The sequence below is a fragment of the Cervus elaphus genome, chromosome 10 (genome assembly GCF_910594005.1).
Source record: "Cervus elaphus chromosome 10, mCerEla1.1, whole genome shotgun sequence".
NCBI lineage: Eukaryota > Metazoa > Chordata > Mammalia > Artiodactyla > Cervidae > Cervus > Cervus elaphus.
Window position 1 is genome coordinate 38,879,780 of NC_057824.1, and position 24,809 is coordinate 38,904,588.

The 24,809-nt window shown below is 54.5% G+C and overlaps 1 protein-coding gene across 1 annotated transcript in view; it reads left to right on the forward strand.

Annotated features, from left to right (window-relative positions):
* The window catches only part of IL21R (interleukin 21 receptor), a 34,375-nt gene extending 18,228 nt beyond the window's left edge, over positions 1-16,147 (forward strand). Inside the window, exons 2-9 of the mRNA XM_043914566.1 lie at positions 1,090-1,153; positions 4,472-4,574; positions 7,661-7,860; positions 10,057-10,220; positions 11,269-11,446; positions 11,886-11,979; positions 12,383-12,467; positions 14,676-16,147. Of these exons, the coding sequence (XP_043770501.1) occupies positions 1,105-1,153; positions 4,472-4,574; positions 7,661-7,860; positions 10,057-10,220; positions 11,269-11,446; positions 11,886-11,979; positions 12,383-12,467; positions 14,676-15,398 (1,596 nt within the window). The 5' untranslated portion in view covers positions 1,090-1,104 and the 3' untranslated portion in view covers positions 15,399-16,147. The remainder of the gene's footprint in view (positions 1-1,089; positions 1,154-4,471; positions 4,575-7,660; positions 7,861-10,056; positions 10,221-11,268; positions 11,447-11,885; positions 11,980-12,382; positions 12,468-14,675) is intronic.
* The last annotated feature ends 8,662 nt before the right edge of the window (positions 16,148-24,809 follow it).

The following is a 24,809-nucleotide window of genomic DNA, read 5'->3' on the forward strand; positions in this document are numbered from 1 at the left end:
ATCAGACTCCTCCAGGGCGTGGAGCCAGGCACGAGCAGAGCTCCTTAAAGCAGATTTAAATACTATCTGTGCCAACATTATTTTATTTGAACAGTGATGTTATTCAGTGTGTTGGGGAGGGAACTCCCTGGCGGGCCAGTGGTTAGGACTTGATGCTTTCCCTGCTATGAGCCCAGGGTCAATCCCTGGTCAGGGAAATAAGATCCTGCAAGCCATGTAAGCAGGCTCTGACTGGTACCTTCCCACGCAGACACAGAACTGAGGGTGCAGCTGGCAAAGTGCCAGCCTGGTGAGTTTTTCCTCTGCCCAGGGTACCAAAGTCTGCTTTTCCTGGACAGGCTGACTCGGGACTCCAAAGAGGTCTCTTCTCCATCTCACGCAGATCAGGTAGTCCACGGCGCCTGCATGCGCTCAGGCTGAGTTCCCTGGTGCTTCCTGGGGGGCTCACCCAGGCAGGCTCTGTGGTTGAGTTATCAGGCTAAGCTTATTTTAGTATTAGGTAGTGGTCTCCTCTGTGGTCTAATCTTGGATTTGTTATTCAATGAGAAGCCAATTCAGGGAAACCTGGTGTGCTGCAGTCCATGGGGTCGCAAAGAGTCAGACACAACTGAACAAGAGCAACAAGAAGCCAAGTAATTGGGCTAACATCAACATGGGGATTTCATCGGAAGGAAATATCGCTGCTTATCAAATACAACTTTCCAAGCCACTTTCCCCTTTCTTATCTAGATGGATAAATACAGACACGTGCTACAGCAATAGGTTTATCGGAATCTCTGAATAGTGAGCTCCTCCCCCTTTCCATCCCCCTCTCACTTGTGACTGTGCTGGGTGCCCAGGAAGAAGGCGGGGGAGAAGTGGGGAGGGACCCTGGGGGTGCAGATCGGCCACTTCTAAAGGACAGGAACGCTTGGGAGCAGCCACGGGCTCCTCAAACACTTGTTGTTGTTGTTGTTGTTTTTTCATAAACAAATCCAAGAAACCCAGAGGCAAGTCTTCCAAAGGAGGGATGCGGACCAGAGTGGGGCGGTCCAGGGTCCCGCGGTCTCTGGACCCCAGGCTCACCCTCTCACTGTGTGTCTCTTCCAGGCTCCGGGAGGCAGCATGCCGAGTGCCTGGGCTGCGACTTTGCTCCTGCTAATGCTCCAGGGAGGTAAGTAGCTGCCCCGAGTTCTGCAGGTAGGGAGCGGCCGCGCTGGCTTTGTAGGCTGTAGGGCAGGGCTAGAGGGTCGGAGCCTGTAGCATCCTTCCACTTACAGCTGACACGGGTGCAGCAGCCCTCTCTGCATCAACCAGAACCCATCCAACCAGAGAGCTCCACCATCGAGAAGGGGTTCACGCAAGTCCCACGTGGTCCAGCCCACCGTCCTGGGTCTCCAGGTCTCACTGACTGCGGAGGCTGAGTGGGGGGGAGGATAAGAGACTTCATCCTTCATCTCTATGGCTCTCTGCCTTGGCCAGCTCCCAATTCTTTGAGGGAGAAAGTCCTGCCTGTGGTCTAACCTCAGTTTCTCCTCATCTCCTAGGAGATGGTTTTCAACAATCCCTGGGTCCAGTGCTGGCACTGATATTCCCCGGAGATGTTAAGCGCTGAGCTGGGAGAGGCCAGGAGTTAGACTTGGGGGCAGAGCTGGGGCTGAGAGATCCAGGAAGCCTGGCTGGAGGAGGCGGGACACAGCACACAGGCTCAAATAGGGGCTGGACTGGGGGCAGGGCGGGGGTGCCCTCTGCCGCGGCTCTGCTGACTCATGGGCATTTCTCTCCGGTTTTTACCGAAAGACCCAGAGCTTCAAATAGCTCCGTCAGGAAACAGATGTCAGACTCCTTTGTTTTTCCTTTCGGAGTGGTCAGCAGCCCTGGCTCTAAAGGGCCTTCAGGTCACCCGCTGCCGCTCCCCACCCTGCGGGCATAAGTTCCAAGCCCCTGCTGTGTCCCAGGCGCCGCTGAGCAGCCTGTGAAGTTCCTACGGCCCTGATGCCCAGTCCTCAGCTGAGGAAGCTAAGGCTTAGAGAGGGGGCGGGGGCAGGTCCATGGCCACACAGGCCGGCAGTTGCGGAGCTGGGATCGGTTCCCAAATCTGCCGATTCCCGTGGTCTTAACTGCTTTTACTGGCTGAGTGCCTCATGCAGGCGGCGTGGGCTGCCCCATCATGATAGCATCTAAATACCTCCATACACACACCCCCCTCAAGGAGCCAGTGTCCCCAGATTACTAACAGGGACTCGGAGGTGTTGTGAGTCACGTGTCCACGTCACGTGTCCACTTTCCATAGTCCCCACTGCCTCCCACATGCTGTGATAACCCTGTGGGGTGGGGGTGGGGGTGGAGGGAGAGTGGCCCTGGGGCTCTCTGCCCAGGGCTCAGGGTACTGACCAGGCGATTGCATTTTTACTCCTTCTGGTCCCTGATGCCACCTCCATGCTAGTTTCTGGGACTGCTGTCCCCTCCTCAGTGTTTCATTCCAAGTTTGAGACACGCAATGGCAACCCACTCCAGTACTCTTGCCTGGAAAATCCCATGGATGGAGCAGTGTGGTAGGCTACAGTCCATGGGGTCGCAAAGAGTCGGACACGACTGAGCAGCTTCACTCACTGTCCCTTGGTAAGGGCTTCCCAGGTGGTTCAGTGGTAAAGAACCTGCCTGCCAATGCAGGAGACGCAGGTTCGACCCCTGGGTCGGGAAGATCCCCTGGAGGAGGAAATGGCAACCCACTCCAGTATTCTTGCCTGGGAAATCCCATGGTCAGAGAAACTGGAGGGCTATACAGTCCATGGGATCGCAAAAGAGTTGGACGTGATTTAGTGGCTGAACAACAGAAGCCGTCCCTTGGTGGCCTCGAGCTTACCCAGGAATGGCAGCTCCCCTCCAAGCGCTGGAGCCCTGAGAGAGAATAACCAGGATACGAACCAGAGAGGACACGGCCACATGGGTTTGGGTCCTGCCCAAATCTGTCCTCTTTTCTCCACAAATTATCTGAACTCGCCCTTCCGTGCCCACCGACAGGGCCTGTGTTCCTCCACAAAGGACGCCTCCTCCTAGAATAGGATTGGTTTCCACATCTCAGATCCCTTGCTAATGTCTGCCGGAAGCCTTCTCAAAGGTGCGGAGGGTTCTGAGGCCACACCCACTGGAGAGTGCTGTGATTGATTAGCAATGTCTGCCATGTGTGCGGATGTAAAGGACCAGCAGAGATTAGCTTCTGCCTTTCCTGGGTTTCATCAGCCCAGACCAGAGAGACAGGAGGCATAGCCCAATCTCAGAGCTTCAGTATTCTCATCTGTAAAATGGTGGAAAGGAGAGTGAAAGTCGCTCAGTCGTGTCCGACTCTTTGCCACCCCATGGACTATACAGTCCGTGGAATTCTCCGGGCCAGAATACTGGAGTGGGTAGCCTTTCCTTTCTGCAGGGGATCTTCCCATCCCAGGGATCGAACCCAGGGGTCTCCCTCATTGCAGGCAGATTCTTTACCAGCTGAGCCACCAGGGAAGACCATAAAATAGTGGTGGGATTAGAAATAAAAGCTGTTTCCAGCAACAATGTTCTTGGCCCCGAAACCAGGTTCTGAGCTAGACGGAGCCCTGGGAGGAATGTACTCCCATCCTCTGGATCTTCATTAGTCAAGGAAAAATAGGAAAAAGCCACTAAGAATGAATCCACTTAAAAGGGGAACAGATTTCTGGTAAATAGTAGGGATGTGGGGGTGGGGGAATAGTAGTGTTGGCACTTGATCTTACAAAACAAAACCGAACTAAAACTTAAGTGAATTTTGTCAAGCACTTACCAAAATTTAAATTGTGGTTGGACCTATGTTTTTAGAACCAAAGTGAAGCAATTCACATTGGAGGTGGGAGAGTATGAAATCTTCCAACAAAATTGCCTGAGAGGGCCAGACCTGTGCCACCTTGGTGGTGGTGCTTTGGGTAGTAGGATACATACATTTTGGCAAATATATTCAAGGGCTTCTCAGTTTTCTGAGGCCTTCTTGCTCCCTCAGTGCACTTCCAGGTCACCGAGGTCTTTGTCCTGTCTGAGACCAACTGCAGGGGAATAGAAGGCTCCTCCCTGTCTCTCATTGGCTGCATGAATCCCTCTCGTGGGATGTGCAGATTCATCTGGCATCTTGGGCGTTCAGGATGTGCCACCTTGAGAGGACGGCTGGCCAGGAGGGATGATGAGCTGGTGTCTGGACACGGGGCTTGTGGAGAGAGCCCAGGGTGGGGACCTGCTTAGTTTAGGAATCTCATCCTCACAGCCAGCCTCAAAATTTTGGGAGGCTCAAAAACAGAATTCTCAGGTGACAAGAACCCCCCCTTGCCCCAGTCCTTCATCTCAGTGGCCCTTGAATCATCATATTCATCATGGCCCAGGGACCCCTGCTTCCCCTCACCATCCAGCTCTCAAGGGGGGGTTAGGGGGTGGTGAGCCCTGCAGCCCCCGCCCAACCCCCCCTCTGTCTCCCCTGACCCTCCAGCCTGGGGCTGCTCCAACCTCGTCTGCTACACCGATTATGTGGAGACTATCACCTGCACCCTGGAGACATGGGCCGGGCACCCCGACTCGCTCACCCTCACCTGGTAAGTGGCCGGGCCTCGCCAGCCCTGCAGATGCTATTCAGGGAAGCCCTGGAGGGCTGGGATGAGGCAGGACCGCCAGAGACCTCGGGTTGAATTGGACCGACTGGGTGCCTGGCGGGTTTTGTTGTTCTGTAGTCTATGTGTCTTTTTTGCGATCCCATGGACTGTTGCCCACCAGTCTCCTTGGTCTGGATCTCCTAGGCAAGAATACTGGAGTAGGTTGCCATTTCCTTCTCCAGGGGATCTTCCCAACCCAGGGATCGAACACACATCTCCTGCATTGACAGGCAGATTCTTTACCACTGAGCCACCAGGGAAGCCTGGCAGGCTTCTAGCTACCTAGCAGGTAGTTAAGCAATTTAAAAATATCTACCACTTCATGGGGGTTCACTCAGCCCTTTCACCAATAGCACTTGGTTTTACTATGGGCTGAGAACCATGATCTGGGACCATGAACTGAGAAGCACTGACTGTGGTCTGGGAATCAGTCTGCCCATCTTACAGATGTTCACACAGGGCTCCTGAGACTCGTCCAGTAAGCAGGGCTACAGAGACCATACTCTCTTGCCCACACAGGCCTGACTGTGGTTTTGAGACTTCAGGATGACCAGACTCCCACGACTGTCTTGAACACTGAATACCTGCCGAACATCCCGCTATGCTTCACATGAATGATCACTTCTGATTCTCATAATTATTACTCCCATTTTACAAATGAGGACACTAGGGTTCAGAGAGGTTATGCAGTTTGCCCAAGGTCACACAGCCAGTGAATGGTGGAACTGAGATTCAAACATAAGCAGTCTGACTCCAAGATCCACGGGTCCCTATTAGTGCACAATGCTAAAGAAAACATTGTTTATTGCACTTGTTAAAGAATGGTAAGGTGTATTTTTTTTTTCACTTTATTTTTTAAAACAGAATGAGGGGGTCATGCTTTTATTTTATTTATTTATTTTTAGATTAAAAAAAAAATTGGCTGCACTGGTTCTTTGTTGTGATGCATGGGCTTCTCTCTAGTTGCAGTGCACGGGCTTATTTGCCCCATGGCAACTTAGTTCCCGGAGCAGGGATCGAACTTACGCCCCCTGCCCTGGAAGGAAGATTATTAACCACTGGACCACCAAGGAAGTCCCAAGGCAGATTTTATTCAAGACCATCATGATAGGTGTAGGGGCCGGGGGTTTTGGTGTGGGGAAGAGAGATTGGACTCAGAATTCTGCAAGGAAAACTGGGAATTTATTATAGCCAAGAAGGGCAGAGGGTGGAAAAACACTAAGAGGAAACATCAGGGGTCATTGGGCTTCCAGATAAACTGACCTAAACTGATGGCAGCCCAATGTGATCAGACATCACCTGGGCAATGGCAGAGGATGAAGAAATTGACCAGTTATGAAGGATGGACGATTCTGGCTAAGCTGACTTAGCAGGATTCTTGCTGAAATTAGCCAGTGCCCCAAAGTCAGCCCCTAGTTGAGGGGAGAGTTCCAAGGAGCCTGAGCTGAGCCTGGTCAAGGAGAGTCTTTGTCAATATACTGCTCAGGATAGAAAACAGATGGCTTTCATTCTGTCGTCACCAATTCATTCATTCATTCACTTACTTCTTCAGAACATATTTATTAAGATCTTGCCAGACATTCGCAGGCACTGGGGGCTCAGTAGAGCCCAAGACTGACAAAGTCCCAGCTGCCCTGTAGCTGACACACTGCAGGGAAGACAGACAATAAACACATAAACAGCCGACAGGATACGTTCTGAGACTGAGTGCTTTAAAGCCCAGGCATCTTGACCCTGGAGTAGAGAGTCAGCAACATGGCGGGGAGAGTGCTTTAGCCAGGGTGGTCTGGCCAGGCCTTTCTGGGTGAGAAGGAGGTAGTCAGGGAGCTGGGGAGAGGGCATTCCAGGCAGAGGGTAGCACATGTGCAAAGGTCCTGAGGTGGGGACAGGCTGGTGAGTTCGAGGAATAGGGAGGAGGTCAGTGTGGCTGCAGCAGGGTGAGCCAGGGTGAGGGAGAATCACCAGGGAAGGAGGGGAGAGGTAGGCGGGGGCCAGCTTTTATTGTGTGGGTGGTGAGAAGCTACCTGAGGATTTTAGGCATGGAGGTGACAGGGAATTTTTAAAGGTCCCCCTGGATGCAGTCTAAGAGTCTTGGAGACCCCCCCCCCTTTTTTTTTAGCAGAAGTTTCTATTCCAGCAAATACTTGCCAGAGAACTGAGTCCATGCCTCCATATTACCCCTGGAGGGTGATCTTGTTCATAGCCTGAAGTGGTAGGTAGGGGAATAAATATCTGGTGAACTCCTGTGTATACTTCAAAACCCACTGTTTCTGCTCACTGGCAGTTAAAAAGCCAGAGCATTTCCCCCTAACTTTATACCAACAGCGTTCCTGGAAGGCCACCCAAAGCAGGGGGTAAAGTTCAATTGGCTCTTATCTTGGCCCTGAGGACAGCACTTGTTAGGTACGCATCGGATGTGGGACAGAAAGCGGGCAACAGGGAGACTTGAAATGCTTAGCTTCCTTCCTCTAGGACAGTGATCCAGTTGATGGAACTGACAGGGATATATTTAGACTCAGTCCAGGAAAGAATGACCCAAATTTCCAAAGTTAAAAGCTACTGCTCTCGAATGGGGCTTCCCCAGTGGCTCAGTAGTAAAGAATCTGCCTGCCAATGCAGGAGACACTGGTTTGATCCCTGGGTCTGGAAGATCCCCTGGAGGAGGGCCTGGAAACCCACTCCAGTATTCTGGCCTGGAGAATCCCATGGACAGGAGAGCCTGGCAGGCTACAGTCCATAGGGTCGCAGAGTTGGACACAACAGAAATGACTGAGCACGTATTCATGCCTGCTCTTAAGGGAGGTAGTGAGTTCCTGGTCCCCTGGAGGCATCTAAGTCAGGCCTGGACACAGTCCATCAGGGCTGCTTCAGGGAAGGAATATCTTCCCTGGGAAAGGAACAGCTGGACCAAGTAACCCCCCAGCCTCACCTCAAATCCCTCCCAGCCCCAAGATTCTGGGCTTGGGCCCTGACCCTGAGCCCTGAGCCCTGCTGGCCTCCAGCTATGACTGGCTGCTCTGTCTTTGAAGGCATGACACATATGAAGAACTGGAGGATGAGGTCACCTCCTGCAGCCTCCTCCTGTCCACCCACAATGCCACCCATGCAGAGTACACGTGCCGCATGAATGTGTTCCTCTTCTTGGGTGACGACTTATTCAACGTGAGCATGACAGACCCATCTGGCAACTACTCCCAGGAGTGTCGCAGCTTTTTGCTGGCTGAGAACAGTGAGTATCTCTCAGACCCCAGAGAGCTTAGGAGAATGCATGGTCACTGAGCTGGCCCCCCAGGCCCACCCTCAAGGCTGACCTGTCTTATGTTCTTCCCTCTCCTTCGAGTTCTTTTTGCTATAGTGTGATGGGTCAATCAATAGGCTTGAGTCTTAACCAAAGAGAGGCAGCAGGGTTATGGATACGAGTTGGACTGGGACCCAGGACCTTGGCCTCCAGTTCTGGTTCAGCCCCTGCCTGTCTGTCACCTTGGACTGCTTCCCTATTTATAGAGTGAGGGTCCTTTGAACCCTGACTCTTAGGGATTCTGTTCGGATTATGGGGGACATTGGATCCCAAGAGAAAAACCTCACTGAGTTTTCTCCCATTCATTGGCTCTGTGAGGCTAGGCATCTCCCTCCAGGCTGGGGGTAGGTGGGAGTCCACAGGCAGAAGGGGCCCAGCTGGTGGAAGCAGTTGTCTCTCTGGGTCCAGAACCAGGCTGGGTCCTGGTGTGTCTGAAGTGAGATTTCCAGGGAGAGAGGATAAGAGTCCCGTGCCCAGAGGCATGCAAACATAGACTGCTAAGAGAGTCCTGCCTTCCTTGGGAAGGCCCGGCCTCTGCGGTTTGGGAGTTTCTGGCCCTGGATCCCCAACGGTGGGGTGGGGGGCGGGGTGAGAAGGTGTCTGTCATTCACACCCTGGGGGTCCAGGTTTGGATCATTTCACTGTGGGTGTCACCCCACACAAGGTGTGAACAAAGCTTCACACACACCCAGACACACCCAGTCTCTCTCTCACATACACACATTCATAAATACACCCTCGAACATACGCAGGGGTGTCCCACCCACCCTCGGCCTATCCAGCCTGGACACTTGCTCACATGCCCGCTCCTGCATGGGCACAGGTGCCCGCATGCTCTCTCAGCCACGCAGATTCAAGCGTGGCTCGTTCACAGAGCAGGGGTGCCCCCCTGCCCCTCTGAGAGAGCCGGGCAGACAGCAAGCCTCCCCCTGCCCCTGCAGAGGAGAAGGGACTGCCCCACTGCCCCCCCACCTCACAGCGGGGCTCCAAGTAACTTTTCCCTCTGGCCCTGCCTCCCCCTCCCTGCCAGGGTCTGAAGCCAGGCCTGTGCCCAGATTTGGCAGGGGGCAGTGTTCTCCCCCACCCCCAGGCCCCTTTCTCCTCCTGGGCCCTGGACCCCTATCCTTGACCCCATCCCTGATCCCGGGCTCTGGTCCATACCACCCAGCCCAGAACATACCAGAAAGTGGAAAACCAGGCCTCCATTGGCCTGGGGAAAAGAGGAGAGGGCCTGGAAGCATTTCCAGTCCCAGGGGACAATGAAACCCCTCCCGCCCCCCACCACCTCCTGAGCACGTGCCTTCCCCCGTGACAGTTCGTGGTGGTCCGCGGCTTCAGAGTTGCTGTTTGAAATCCCTGGCGGGGATGCTTGTTGGTTTCACAAGCATCTCTTGAGAGTCTACTGTGCACCAGCTCTGTCCTAGGAGCTGCGGACCCAGCATTGACCGGAGGACAAAACCTCTGTCTCAAGGAGCTAAGGTTCCCCGAGACAGGGGTGGGTGGCAAGGAGGATCCCAGAACCTTAGAGGGCGTGGGGTGGTGACTCAGATCCCTGCTCCTACACTTTCCAGAAAATGTCCAGATGACAGCATGCACATCACATCCCCAGGGCCCCTTCAGGCATCAAACTGCTCCTGCAGAGCAGCCCCGCAGGCACTCTGAGGTGGTAATTTCCATCATTAGCATAATTCGTGCTAATTAATTAGCATGATGTTAATTACAGTCTCTTGACTTCTCAAGGAAGCTAAAGTTAAAAAAACAGACATGGAGAACATGTGGGTCTTGGTTTTTTTCCCCATGGCCACCACCGGTCTGCATTCTTGCCCCCTCGAGGGGTAGCATCTCCCTTGAGGCTAGGAGGGCTTGGTCTCCGAATCTGTGTCATCTGTCTTGTCCCCTGCCCGGTTGGGTTGAGTTTGGAACCCAATCTCATCTAAATCTCCCATTTCTCAGGTGAGTAAACTAAGGCCCAGAGACGGGGTGCTTCACCTCAAGTCATTCAGGGTCACTGGTCTTCATCTCATCAGGAATGAATCAGGCATAAGGGAATTTATTCCCATCACCACATCCTTCTCAGTTGCTGCAAAATCTCATCCCAATTTTCTCTTTCTGGCTTTTTCCTGTAAGTCAAGCCATCTCCCCCTTTCAACGTGACCGTGAACTTCTCTGGATATTATAACATCTCTTGGAGTTCCGGTTCCAGTTCCATTCCCAGGGACCGTGTCTACGCGCTGAAGGATAAACTTCAGTATGAGCTGCGGTACAGGAAGGTTGGAGAACCCTGGGCTCTGGTGAGGCCCTCAGAGGACTGGGTGGAGGGGGTCGGGGGTGGGGGCACGGGCTGTGCAGAGCATCCAGGCGGGAGGCGGTGCAGCCACAGGTGAGCCTGTAATTCACGGTCCAGAGCGGAAACCAAGGACTCGCCAGGGATGGACGCTGTCCCTGGCGCTCTCTCACTCCATGCTGTCCTCATCTCATTTTTCCCTGGGGTAGGAGACCCCTTAAAATCCCTTCCTTCCTGCCCCTGTGTCCTCTTCTATGAGCGTGCCAAAGAGGAAGGGATCAGCACCATCCCTGGTTCTATCTCAAGTCTAGTTCTGTCACGGTAGGAGAAGGTTCAGAAATGGGGCAGCCTAGAACTGTCTCTGTATACTTAGAATGGCCACCGCTGGAGACTTCCAGAAGCATCTATAACCAAGGAAGTTCAGAGGGACTGTTGTTTCAAACGTGAAGGCTTCTGAAGGTGTTCTTTGTTTAGAATGTTGAAGAGTTCCAGAATGGCCTGATGTTTAGAACAGTCACAGCTGAAGAGTATCTAGAATTATCCATCCTTTAGAATGGTCCCAGTTGAAGACTTTCATAAATGCCATTGTTCAGACTGTCCCCAATGGAAGACTTCCGAAGGCATCGGTTGCTAAGATGCCTGTAGTTACAAATGCCCAGAAATGCCCACTATGGAAAATACCTGCTGTTGAAGAATTACAGAAGTGCCCAAGGTCTGGAATGCTGCCAGTTAAATATTCCCAGGAATGGTCACTGCTGCTCCTGGGACATTTCCAAGCCCAGCCAGGAAGGGTCCCCTGCCAGGACTGTGAGTGGATGAGCTTGGATCAGAGAGAAACAGGACAGAGCACTATATCTTAGGGAGGCCACGGGTCTGTCCTGCCCAGGCAGGAGTGGCCAGAACTCAGACTGGGACTTGGTTCTTGTGGAGGGGGCGGAGACTTTGTGGGAGAGATTCCGCCCCTTTTGTGGGGGCTGGTGGAGGATGGTTCTGCTGGGGGGCGGGGCTGGACTGGGGGTTCATGACTCAGGTGCATCCTTTCCCTGTGCCAACAGAGTCCAGGGAGAAAGCTGGTCTCAGAGGATTCCAGAAGCATCCTTCTCCTCCCCTTGGAGTTCCACAACGGCACAAGCTACGAGCTGCAGGTGCGGGCAGGGCCCAGCCCTGGTTCCTCCTTCCAGGGGACCTGGAGCGAGTGGAGCGACCCAGTCATCTTTCACACCCAGCCGGAAGGTAGATGTGAAACAGGAATGGATGAATGGACACCCACTCCTTGTACTAGATCTTGTCCTAGTGCAGCCACCCCGAGCCTGGCTGGAGGGTACCCACTGAGTCCTGCTCCTGCTTGTTGCCACTCCACAGCATTTCTAGGGCCCCTGCTTGCCAGGCCCTGCATTGGGTGCCAGGCATGTCTCCCGGCAGGGCGTTTGATCTCCCCAATACATCTGTGAAGTGGGAATTATTGTGCCCATTTTGCAGATGAGAGAAAGGAGGCTCCAAGAGATTAAAATCACTTGCCTAGGGTGGGGGTTGGACCCAGGTCCCTCCCACTGTGAGGCACCAGCAGCCTTCCCGCCCTCTTCCCCTCCAGCCTGGACCCAGTGCCCCCCCACACCCGCATGGCCTCTCATAAAGGTCAGCCAATGTCACCCAGTGTTTGCTTCCTTCCCAGAGAGAAAGGGAGACCTGTACCTTCAGCTGGTTCCCATCCTGCTCATCCCGGTCTGCTTCATCTTGGTCTTCTTCGGCCTGAAGGTCCCTTGGAGGTGAGGCCAGGGCACAAGGAGGCAGGGAGGGATTCAGCCTGGGCCAGGATTGGGGGACACCTCTAGGAGCTGGAGTGCCCAGGGCCTCCACTCCCTGACTCCTCCTCACAGCCCCGTGGAATTGAGGGCGGAGGAGGAAGTCAGGGCTCAGAGCAGGGCCGCATTGGCTCAGCACACAGTCGGCAGTCCAGCTTTTTAACTCTGTGCACCTTCAGGAGACTCGCTGCTCCATTTTACAGATGTGAAAATTGAGGCCTGGGGCAGAGGGGCGGAAGGGAGGGGCCCAAGTTGTGTCTTGGAGATGCTGAGTCCCCCGCAGGACACATTTGGGGTGCAGCTGAGCAGGAGGCCCCGCTGCCCGCTGGGAGATGCTGGGGGACTCACCTGGTCTCTGCCTTCCCAGGCCGTGGGAAAAGGTGTGGCTGCAGGTGTCTAGCCCAAAGCCCTTCTTCCAGCCCCTGTACGTGGGCCACAGCGGAGACTTCAAGGTGAGCATCCCCACCCTGTGATGAGCCCCGTGGAGCCTCTTGCCTTCTGGGAGCTTGCGTCTCCCTTCACACCTTGACCCCCCAGCCCCACCCTGTAGGTCGGGGACATCCAGATCCCCGCCCAGCCCGGAGCCAGACTTCATTCTCTCCATCCACAAAGTGGCTTCAGCCTCTCCATCCACAGAGTGCAGGAAGGAATTCCCATGGAGCAGGGTTGGCATGAGTGTTCAACAAGATCCTGCAGCATTTCTCAGGCCAAGGAGTCAGACTGGGGCAGAGGGTGAGCCAGGTGGTTCCTTGAGCCCCAGATTGGCCTCCCAGTCCTTTCGTAGAAACTCTGGCTCTGGAGGTGGGGAGGGAGCAGCTTCTGGGAAGGAAATGGCCCCACCTGCAAAATACATGGGGCCCCCACCCCCGCTGCCAGCACCCATGGGTTCTCTGTACCCATTTACCGCCACCCACCCCCGCCCCCCCCCCCCCCCCCCGCCCCCCCCCCCCCCCCCGCCCGGAGGCGGCAGCCACCGCAGAGAGGATGTGGTGATGGCAGGCGGGGCAGACAGCCTGCTACAGCCAAGCCTGAAAGTCAGGAGGTGCAACCTGCCGGCTGCCTGGCCATCACGGAGCACCGTCTCGCCTCCGCCCTTTCACCCTCGTAGCAGCCCCTTCGAGTGGGTGGTGGGTGTTCCATTGTCCCAGGGGAGACACGAGGAGACCAGAGACTCAGGCTCAGAGACAGGCAGGGGCGGGGCCTAGGTTCCAGCCCACGCCACGTGCAACCAACCTTTCCTCTTTCCTCTGCACTTTCCCTGAAGTTCAGCTCTTACGTCTGTTCTGTGTTTGTTTTACCAAGACTCATATCGCCCTCGCTGGTGCACCGGGTGCTCTGCTAGGAGCTCCACAGATGTTATTCAATTTATCGTTTAACTCCACATCCACTCTGTGGAGTGAGGACTGTTAGTGGGCAAGTAACTGGCTCAAGGCCACACAGCTGAGAAGTGACTTCGGATCAGGGGTGGTGGGCCTCAGCAAGGTTCTGAGATGAGCTTTCTGACCAAGGAGGCTCAAAACTGGGAGATTTCAGTCCTCAGGCATGTCCTCTGCTGGCTCGATGGAGACCCATATCATGAGGGGAACCCCCAGCAGGCAAGGGCAGGGAGACCCTTAAAGCTAAAGGCTGGCTGCCTCAGTCCATCTTTGCCCTCAGCCCTTATCAGGAGATGCAGGTTTGATCCCTGGGTCAGGAAGATCCCCTGGGGAAGGAAATGGCTACCCTCTCCAGTATTCTTGCCTGGGAAATCCCATGGACAGAGGAGACTGGTGGACTACGGTCCATGGGGTCACAAAGAGTTGGACACGACTGAGCAACTGACACCACCACCTTATCCATCCTGAGTGGCTGGTCCTTGATTTACTCCGCTCATTCATTTACTTAATATACATTTTTGGGGCGCCCACTGTCTGCCAGGCACTGCGTGAGCCTCTGGGGGACACAGCTGTGACCCAAGAAGCGAGGGGCTTCTGCCTGGCCACATGTCCACCCTCATAAGGACATAAACAGGAGCAGCAAGGTTTGGAGAAATCTCTCCAAAGAAAATAAAACAGGAGGCCTTGTGGGGGCGCTGACCCTCAGTCCTCAGGCCCTCCTGCCCTTTGGTCCCCATGACTCGGGAGTCTTGGCCCCACACCCACACAGACTCCAGGCCAATGAGCAGTGGATCGTCTGCGTCTGTAGGCTGCCAAGAGCCATGGCTCCTTGCGACAGGTGGGGAAACTGAGGCCCAGGGATGCAGGGACAGTGGGGGGGACCATCTCTGAATAGGGACACAGTGGGGTGCTAATCTCCCCCACCCCCATCTCTCTATATTCTGAAGTCTTCCTTTCTGTCTCTCTTACTGTCTATCTTGTCTCTGTGTCTGTTTATACGTAGACGGCCCACCCCTGTCCCTGGGCTTCCCAGATGGCCCTAGTGGTAAGGAATCTACCTGCCAATGCAGGGGATGCAAGAGTTGCAGTTTCAATCCGTGGGTGGGAAAGATCCCCTGGAGGAGGAAATGGCAACGCACTCCAGTATTCTTGCCTGGAGAATCTCACGGACAGAGGAGCCTGGCAGGCTACAGTCCGTGGGGTCGCAGAGTCGGACACGATCCAGCGACTGAGCACCCTTCTCCCTGCTCCCATCCATGACTCTCGCTCCTTCCTCTCTTGCAGAAATGGGTGGGCACACCCTTCACTGCCTCCAGCCTGGAGCTGAGACCCTGGGGCCCAGGGGTGCACTTGGCCCTGGAGATGTGCAGCCCGTGCCCACTGCAGGGTGCAGCCAAGCGGCTGGTGCCCACGGAGCTGCCGGAGCCCGCAGACCTGGTGGAAGCCGACGGGGCGCCTGAGCCGGGCTCCTGGGGCCCAGTGCCCTCCACCGCCGGCAGCTTGGGCAGCTCGGTTTACAGCCAGGAGAAGGACCGGCTGTACGGCCTGGTGTCCATCGACACAGTGACTGTGGTGGACGCGGAGGGGCTGTGTGCCTGGCCCTGCACCTGTGGGGACGATGGCTACCCTGCCCTGAACCTGGACAGCGGCCTGGAGCCGGGGCCGGGCACCGAGGACCCGCTCCTGAGCACGGGGGCCACGATCCTGTCTTGTGGCTGTGTCTCAGCCAGTGGCCCCGTGAGGCCCGGCAGCCTCCTTGACCGGCTAAGGCTGCCCTGTGAGGATGAGGCGGATTGGACACCCGGGCCGTCGGACAGCGAGGCGGGCTCGCCCCCGGTCGGCCTGGACATGAACACATTTGACAGCGGCTTTGCGGACTCGGACTGCGGCAGCCCGGTGGGGAGTGACTTCAGCAGCCCCAGGGACGAGGAACCCCCCAGGAGCTACCTCCGACAGTGGGTGGTCATGGCCCCTCCGCCTACGCCGCCAGGGTCCCAGGCCAGCTAGCGATGCTCCTGAGCCACAAGCCGCGGACGGGGTCCCCAGGGTCTGTGGAGTGACGAGGCCTGCAGCCCTGGTCTCCCCGACGGGTCCCCTGGGCCTGGTGTTCACAGCGTGCATCTGGGGTTCGGGGACCCCCTGGTGTGGCTGTGTGTGCACGCGTGTGTGTGTGTGTGTGTGGACTGCGTGCCTGGGTGGACATGGAGCACGCCTGTGGTGATGCCACGTGTGTGTCTGTGCCGATGTGAGTTCCCCGTATGCATGAATGTGAGCGGCATGTGCCTGTGTGCACGTGAGGACAGCCTCCCTCCCTCCCAGGCACATGGGAGTGGCCCCCGCGACACGTGCCAAGAGGCCAGTCACGCGTTGGGACCAGGGCCCTGCCTGGGGCAGACGAGCCCAGCACCCACTGCCCCCCACCCCCCGGTCCTGCCTCTGGCAGCCGCACAAGGTCCACACTGTTCCCCATCACCTCGCAGGGGGCAGCAAAGGGGACCAAGCGAGCCCACAGTGACCCTGGGGGCGGGAAGATTGGGGATGTGGGGAGACTGGGGGGGCGGGCGATGGATGTAGCTCTGAATCCTGACTCTGACACCTCCTGGCTGTGCCATCTTCCGCGAGTCACTTCTCCTCTCTGGGCTGGAGTTTCCTGTCTGGACCATGTGGGTGTCCTGACCTACCCTCTGGAGAAATCCGAGAGGTTTTGCCCACATACGGTGTGCAGCCCAGACCCTCAATAAACATCTGTTTCCTTCCTTCTGCGGCCAGGACCACGGTCTGTGCTAGAGGTTGGATGGGGCTGAGAAACCAGACCCAACCCAGGTACCTGCGGGCTGTCCCGCCCTGCAGAGGGGCACCTGGGGGCTTCTGGGCTGAAAACCAGCTTTGTTTCTTAGAATCAGCCCCTCAGCAACCAAGATTTTGTTTTCAGGCTCCTGCTGCCTGTTTGTTGTTCCCATTATGCGCCCAAGAGATATTTATTAGGTACACACAGGTGCTGGGATGCTGGGAGAGGACCCTCCTCTCACGGTGGGAGGGGAAGGCCACTGGACTAGGCAGTAAGGACACGATGGTCCTGGTCGCTGGCATCTTATTTTTTCATCCTGGGGAATTAGAGGAAGTCAAGGTCTTGACGGTTTGTCAGAGAGCCTGCTGAAATGTGAAATTAAGATGCTGAGAAAATACTTCTTTGCGGCATTTTGAAGGCAACTTACTGAACATCAGCTTTTCACAGGAGCTGGAAATTGGTGCTGCACATTGCAAACAATTCTTACTTTAAAAAAAGAAAAAAAGATCCCAGGAAAATCAGAATGGACATCTCCCTAGTGGGAAATGACTTGCATATGTATTCCCCATCCCCTTCTCTGCTGCTGCTGCTAAGTCGCTTCAGTCGTGTCCGACTCTGTGCGACGCCATAGACGGCAGCCCATCAGGCTCCCCCGTCCCTGGGATTCTCCAGGCAAGAACACTGGAGTGGGTTGCCATGCCTTCTCCAATGCATGAAAGTGAAAAGTGAAAGTGAAGTCGCTCAGTTGTGTCCGACTCTTAGTGACCCCATGGACTGCAGCCCACCAGGCTCCTCCATCCATGGGATTTTCCAGGCAAGAGTACTGGAGTGGGGTGCCATTGCCTTCTCCTATCCCCTTCTCTAGAGCCCAATAAAAATAAAAATCAAAACAAAAAGAAGGGAAAAGAGATCATTTTTCTCCTAAGGGTGCTCACCTTTAGAGGCAGGCTTTTCAAGGCCACCGAGCAGGGTTAAAATAGCGGAGTCTGTTTCAGCCACCAGTTCTCAGAGTCCTGAGGGACTCTCTGCCCTGGCCTGGCCCTGCCTGGCCCATGGTCCTTCCCAAAAGTCAGGCTGCACGGCGGCGCCTGAAGCTCTGGCCTGTCTCTGCTTTTGGACGAGGCTGACCTGTCAATCCTGCCGATGGCTCCTCTGACTTCTCTGTAAAAGGTGGGGGGCCGGTGGTTGGGAGAAGTCGCTGAGAGAACACGGGATTTCTTGGTTCTGAAAGTTCTAGAACACTGATGGTCTTAATAGTGGGACTGGGATCAGGATGTGCGAGGTGCAGATGGAGGGAGCACAAGTGTGAAACCGCAGCTCCTGCAGGTGTGAGCAGCCCTCCCCACCCCCCGCCGTCACCCTGGAGACGCTTGGGCCAAGGTGTGCTGTGGTTTTCACACCTTCAGGGAGACCAGGGGTTCCAGGCACCCCACGAGCCCCAGGCTCTCCGGGGAAGCAGCTCAGCTCTCCAGCACCCAGAGCTCTGGGCCCAGGTGCGGGGGGGAGGGGACACCTGCGACCCTGGCTGATGGCAGGCCAGGGTCGGGGAGGGGCATGGGTCTCTGGCCTGGGCCAGAAAGGGCTCCCCACCGACACTTTGGGTCTTTGAAGGGGACCCAGCTCATAAAAGTCGATGCAGAAGGGAGACAGGAGCTGGCCCACCTGGGGGGCTGGAGTAGCAGGAAGGGGGTGGACGGATGACCGATGGACGAGTGGGTGCATTAGTGGGTGGACGGAGGCGTAGAAGGATGGTCAAGGCTGGAAGGAAGAACAGTTGGCTGGCTGGATGGATGAACAGCTGCTGGAGACAAGGATGAAATATCAAACACAAGCTCCAGGAAGGCAGCAGCTTCGCCTCTTGTGTTCGCTGCCTCACCCCCGATCAGGCACACAGGGAGCCCTCGGCAAAGCCTGATTTGCAGTGTTTGCTTATTTCCAGGGTGTAAATATTTCATCACGGTCAATTTCAAGCTCCCAACTCGATGGCTTTAAACACGGGATTGGAAGACATGTTTATAATCGACACTCCTAGCTGGTCTGAGGCAACCGCAGCACCTGGATGGGAGATCAGAACAGGCAATAGAAGGGCCCTGGGGGGTCTTCCGGGAGGAGGTGCTATTTGTTGGGTCTGAAAAATGAATACGAGCTGTAAGGGAAACCAGCTACTCAGGCAGAGGGAAGAGCTTGAGCAAAGGCCTGGAGGTGTGACCAAGCCTTAAACACAGGCTGAGGGGGTGGGGGGAGGTCCCCTGTCACCCGGAGTCCAGGCCATACAGTTACTAACAACCCTGTCTTTAGAGGCAGGGGCTGCCACCCACTGCTCCCGGCCCAGCCCTTTTCCACCTGCAGGCTCCCAGGGGCGGGAGATCCATTCAACAAATGAAGTAAAGATGCAGAAGGGACTGGTGACTTTTCTGCGGTCACACCCTGAATTAAAGGTCAGAGTCAGAGCTTGAACTCTGGGCTCCTGACCCCAAGTCCAAACTCTCCTCACCTTGCTCTGCTGGAAGGCACCTGGGTCAGGAGGGCAGAAACACCCCTGGGTGCCTGAGCTTGTGTCAGCATCACTGGGGGGGGGGTGTAGAACCCCAGCTCTGGGAACGGCCAGGCCCCTCCCAGAGAGCATGCCATCCTCCTGGCCTCAGTGAGGGTTCAGGGTCAGACATGTGACCCGAGCTGGTCCGTATGCTTTTCCTGCTCAGCTGTAGGGGTGAACTAAACCCAGAGCTGCTGGGGATGGGGGTGGGTTAGAGGGGAGAACCAGGAGGGAACAGCCCATCTGAGATGAGGCCAACACACTGGAAAGCAGAGTTGGGAAGTGGACCCATATTCCTGACAATACCTCTTAAGGTCTTGGATCCGGCCATGCCTGAAACTACACTCCCCCTGGGCTTTTGAGGTACGTTGGGTGTAGACGTCATACTGTTCACCGAGTGTTTCCAGCTCTTGGTCTCCTGTCCCCGTTGTGGTCAGATGGTGCCACAGGACCAGGACTGGCCAATGGATTGTGAGCAGAAGTGATAAGCCTCACTTCTGGACCAGAGCACTGATCTGACGGCCGTGATGTCCTTCAGAGTGCTCCTCTGTGGCTCAGTGACCAGAGGTGTTTGAGATGGGGGCTGCTCCATCAGAGCCGGGTCTTGAGTGGGGAGATGTGGAGCAGAGCGTCTGCGTCACCTGTGATGGACATGGACTGTGAGCAAGAAATAAATCCTTTATTGTAATCCACTACGATTTGCAGGCTGATTGTTACCATAGTGTAACCCAGCCTATCCTGACTGAATCAATGAGTTGTGGTGTCCATAACTGCAGCGACCCCATGGACTGCAGCATGCTGGGCTTCCCTGTCCTTCACCATTTCCCAGAGCTGGCTCAAACTCATGTCCACTGAGTCACTGATGTCATCCAACCATCTCATCCTCGTCGTTCTTTTCTCGTCTGGCCTTCAATCTTTCCCAGCATCAGGGTCTTTTCTAATGAGTTGGCTCTTCACAGCAGGTGGCCAAAGTATTGGCGTTTCAGCTTCAGCATCAGTCCTTCCAATGAATATTCAGGATTGATTTCCTTTAGGAATGACTGGTTGGATCTCCTTGCAGTCCAGGGGACTCTCAAGAGTCTTCAACACCACAGTGCAAAAGCATCAGTTCTTCAGCACTCAGTCTTCTTTATGGTCCAACTCTCACATCCATATGTGATTACTGGAAAAACCATAGCTTTGACTGGAAAAACCAAAGCTTTATGGACCTTTTGTCGGCAAAGTAATCTCTCTGTTTTTTAATACACTGTCTAGGTTGGTCATTGGTTTTCTTCCAAGGAGCAAGCGTCTTTGAATTTCATGGCTGCAGTCACCATCTGCAGTGATTTTGGAGCCCAAGAAAATAAAGTCTGTCACTGTTTCCATTGTTTCCCCATCTGTTTGCCATGAAGTGATGGGACTGGATGTCATGATCTTAGTTCTTTGAATGTTGAATTTTAAGTCAGCATTTTCACTTTCTTCTTTCACCTTCATCAAGAGGCTCTTCAGTTCCTCTTCGCTTTCTGTCATAAGGGTGGTGTCATCTGCCTATCAATGATTTGTAAGTTTCCTTTTTTTGTTTAAGCAGGTTTGGGAAAGGTTTCTGTCCCTTGCAATAGACAGTATTCTCATCTCACCCTTGCAGTGAGGATTGTCCTCCCATCCCAAGGAGGGACTGCATTCAAAGGGGCCTGAGGACCAGGCTCCATCACGTCTCATGAAGGACCTTGGGCAAGTCACCTGCTGCCTCTGTGCCTCAGTTTCCTCTTCTGTACTGTGGGGGCAGGAATCAGCCTTTTGGCTCTGGGGGTGAAAAGGGAGGATGGGGACAGGGACACTAAATGTGCATGTGCTTCTCTGCCATCACCTTCAGCTGGCTTCCGGTTCAGGTGAGGGATGAGCTGTGGTCCCAGCCCTTCTCCAGTCTCCTTCCCAGAGAAATATCCTGAAACTGACATCGCCCTGTGCTAGGATTTGAAGAACCTGAGCACTCCAGCTTCCCGACCCTTCCCCATCGGTTACTGTAAGGTCTCAGCCTTGGATGCTGTCTGGGTGTCCGGGATGATCTACTTTGGGAAGGAAGGAGAGGGTGCAAACCAGACGCAGCCCTTTGTTTTACCACTCAGGAAGCAGAGGCCAGGGGGGCAGTGACTCGCCCAGTCACCTGGAGCTCATGCTCCCCCATCCCAGCGTCCTCGGCTCCTTTTTTGGCCTCTTGTTGGAGGGAGAGCCTCTTCTCCCCTCCCCTGCCTATCTGGGGACTCGGTTTGCCTGAGTTGCCGCCAGCATCGCGTGCAGAGTAGCCCTTCACAGCCCACCCCAACTGCAGTCCCTCAGATGCACCATCAGAGCCCAGAACACGCCTTCCGTGGATGACGGCAGAGTGAGCACACATACTTCCCCTCCGGGAGCTCACCATGAGCAAAGGAGAACACATAAACCCACCACAATGAAGGGGGGTGCAATGGGGGTCACCTGGAGTCTAGAAACATCAACACAGAAATGGGAAACAAGTGGAGTCAAGTCCTTGCTCAAAGGTCACCTTCGCAAAGGGGCCTACCCAGGGCCCCTTACTCAAAACCGCAGTGCCTCGTTTTATCATCTTCTGTAACATTTATGTTAATATACGTCTCTTTCTTGCTTATCATATTCAATACCGGCTCCACTTGCACAGGGATTTTTTCTCTTTCATCTGCTGCTAGGTCTCAGAGCCTAGAACAGTTCCTGGCACATAGCACGTGCTCAACAAACACTGAATGAATGAATGAATCAATCAATCAATTAAAGGCAGAGTCGTGACTGAGAAAGCAGCGGGCAGAGATCAGGAGGTGAACTGAGCCCATGAGGGACTCACCTGCCCTTGGTCTTGGAAATGCCCCGGAATGGGACGTGAAAGTGAAGGTAGGGGCTTCCTTGGAAGTTTGTGAATGGAACAAGAAACAACCCCCAACCCCCCACCCCCCACCCCAGCCCGCCACACTCCACTGCTCACACTGTTAGGGGTCTTACTCCACCTCTGGTGGCAACAGACGTGAACATTCTTTTTAAAAACTGATGGCCCCAGAAAATAAATTTTACATTCTGCAATTGGGGGGGGGGGGTCTCTCAGCATCATGCTGGCCACCCACCCCAAGGCAAACCCCATCTCTGGAAAGGGGCCTAAGGGGGGAGGGCTTTGAGGCCGGATGGCCTGAGTTGGGAAACCAGGAGATCCAATTACTAGCTTTCAACCTGCAGAAATCATTTCACTTCCTTGTGCCTCAGCTTTCTCATACATGGAGTGGGTATATTGATCAGGCCCAGGAATCAATATGTGTGAAGCATGGAGAGCGGTGTCTGGCACATTGGAAGTGTTTAGAAAACGTTACTTCGTCATTTTTGTGGACAAATCACCCCCACCCTGACCCCCACTCCCATATACTTTTGTTGATCTCAACCTTAAACGTGGCTGGACAACGAGCTGTATGTGCGTGCGTGTGCGTGCAGTCCTGTCTGGTACTGTAGCCTGGGCTCCCCGTCCATGGAATTTTCCAGGCAAGAATACCGGAGTGGGTTGCCATTTCCTCCTCCAGGGGACCTTCTTGATCCAGGGACTGAACCTGTGTCTCTTGGGTCTCCTGCATTGGCAGGCGGATTCTGGGCCACCTGGGAAGCCCAAACAAGGAGCTATTAATACAGAGACATCTGGAGACCAGACCAGCCCTCAGCAAATGGGGATGTTGGGTTGCTGCTGCCACCTGCTGGCGACCACTGGAACTTGGCTGAGCAGCCCGCTGGAGGCGGGGTCCTCTCGACCCTGAGGTCCAGGGGCCCCACTTGCCTTTGCCTGGCAGCGCCAGGCGGCTACACGATTGTCACCGCAACTCGGTGTGGTGGGAGTGGTCACAAGGTGGGCCGGAAGGTTCTTCTGGTTACAATACTGTTAGTTTCAGTTGCACAGCATAATGATTTTTGATTTTTCTTTTTTTTTTTTGCAGATTATATTTCATATAGGTTATTACAAAACACCGGGTATAATTCCCTGTGCTACCAGGTAATTCTTGGTTCCCTGTTTTATGTACAGTAGCTTGTATCTGTTAATCCTAACCTTCCACTTTGTCCCTCCCTTTCTCCTTCTCCCCTTTAGTAACCGTGGTAGGTTCTTTTTTATTATTTATTTATATTAGGTTCTTTTCAATTGTTTTCTTTTAATTTTTTTAATTTAAAATTTGTTTTAAAAATTCTTATTTTACCTTTTTAGTAGGTTCTTTTTTAAATTTAACAAGGGCTGAATTCTACTCCCTGGTTGGGTGGGCCTGCATTGGGCACCAGGTGGTGTGGGTGAGGCCACACTAAGCAGTGAGATCACGTGCACGCACACACACACGAATGTAAAAAACACACACACACTTCACACACAACACACATATGCCCAGGCACATGTGGAAAATTCCCTGGCATGAGTGGGTCCAGGACCCAGGGGAAGGGTGGGTAGTCAGGTGAAGGCAGAGGACAGATCGCTCAGCCTGGGGTTCTGGGTGGCCTTGGGCAAAGTCAGGCTGGAAGCGGGGGAAGGGGATGTGGGAGGCGGCAGCTGCCAGACAGTGACATCTGAGCAGGCTCCAGAAGGAAGGGAGGCGGGGCCTGGGAAGGTGGAGGAGGAGATGCTCAGTGGGCACAACCAGGGAGCAGCTTCAGTGAAGAGGGAGTCAGTCACATCAGGACCTCAGTGCCAGGACTCCCGCCGAGACTCACTTCGTAATGCGTGGCTCTGTGCAGACACCGATGTGCGGGGGCACTCCAGGGTGAACTGCCCGCCGCTGGAGCCGTGTCAGTATGCAAAATGCCATCACAGGCCTGTGTTTTCTCAGGGGTGGGGAGCATAAAAGGTAGGGAAATGCAGAGAAAAAGGCCTGAAGAAGAAAGTAGCCTGCAGGTTTAGCTGTTTAAGAGAGAATGGGTTAACTATGGCTTAGGTAAGTAAAAAGGAGGAAGAATGAAGAGTGAGGGCCTCCCTGGTGGCTCAGATGGTAAAGAACCCACCTGCAACGTAGGAGACCCGCGTTCGATCCCTGTGTCAGGAAGATCCCCTGATGAAGGGAATGGCAGACCACTCCAGTATGCTTGCCTGGAGAAGTCCATGGGCAGAGGAGCGTGGCGGGCTACAGTCCATGGGGTTGCAAAGAGTTGGACACAACTGAACGACTAACGCCTTATGTAAGTAAAAAGGAGTAAGAGTGAAGAGTGTGGAGGGACACAGAACCCAGAGCACAGACCTTCGGGGTCTGGGGCGTGCTGTCACTCGGGGTGAACGGGACACGACCCCTCATGTTTTACAAGGTAGGTGAAACTTGCTCAGTTGTGTCCGACTCTTTGCGACCCCATGAACTGGAGTCCATGGAATTCTCCAGCCCAGAATACTGGAGTGGGTAGCCGTTCCCTTCTCCAGAGGATCTTTCCAACCCAGGGATTGAACCTAGGTCTCCCACATTGCAGGCGGAGTGTTTTACTAGGTAGTCAGTAAATCTTTTTTCTTCTAAACATGAATTCCTTCCCACCCTGGGCATGCAGATTTTAATTTTCCATAGTTCCTACCCTGCCGAGTATTAACCAGGCCACTTTATATTACCGGCCTGGCCCTGAAGCCATCTGATCTCATAGCTTCTGGTCTACACTTCCGGTTTTGCAAACCCTGGGTGCAGAGCTTGGAAGGGCAGACAGCTACCTTGGATGGGGGCTAGCTGAGGGGGTGGATGGACACACGGACAGATTGATGGATGGGTGGGGGGAGGGAGGGAAGGAGGAAGTCATCCTTGTACAGGATGACTAGATGTGGGAATGTGGATCACAGAAATCCCCTCTCTCTACTGGAGAGCTGACTCCTCGCCCCTGTGTCCCTCTCCTAGACACATGCCCAAACTGTCCCTCCATATGGGGACACAGGGAAGAAAACAAACTTGACTGAGTCCTACTGCATGCTTGTCCTTGGTGTTCTTCAGCTCATCTGGCCCTCCTGTGAGGGGGACAGTCTATCCCCATTTCTCAGATGAGAAAACCAAGGCTCTGGGACGGGAACATCAAGACTGGATCCCAACCCTACCTTCCTCCCACCATGAAATGCATTCACACATAATCA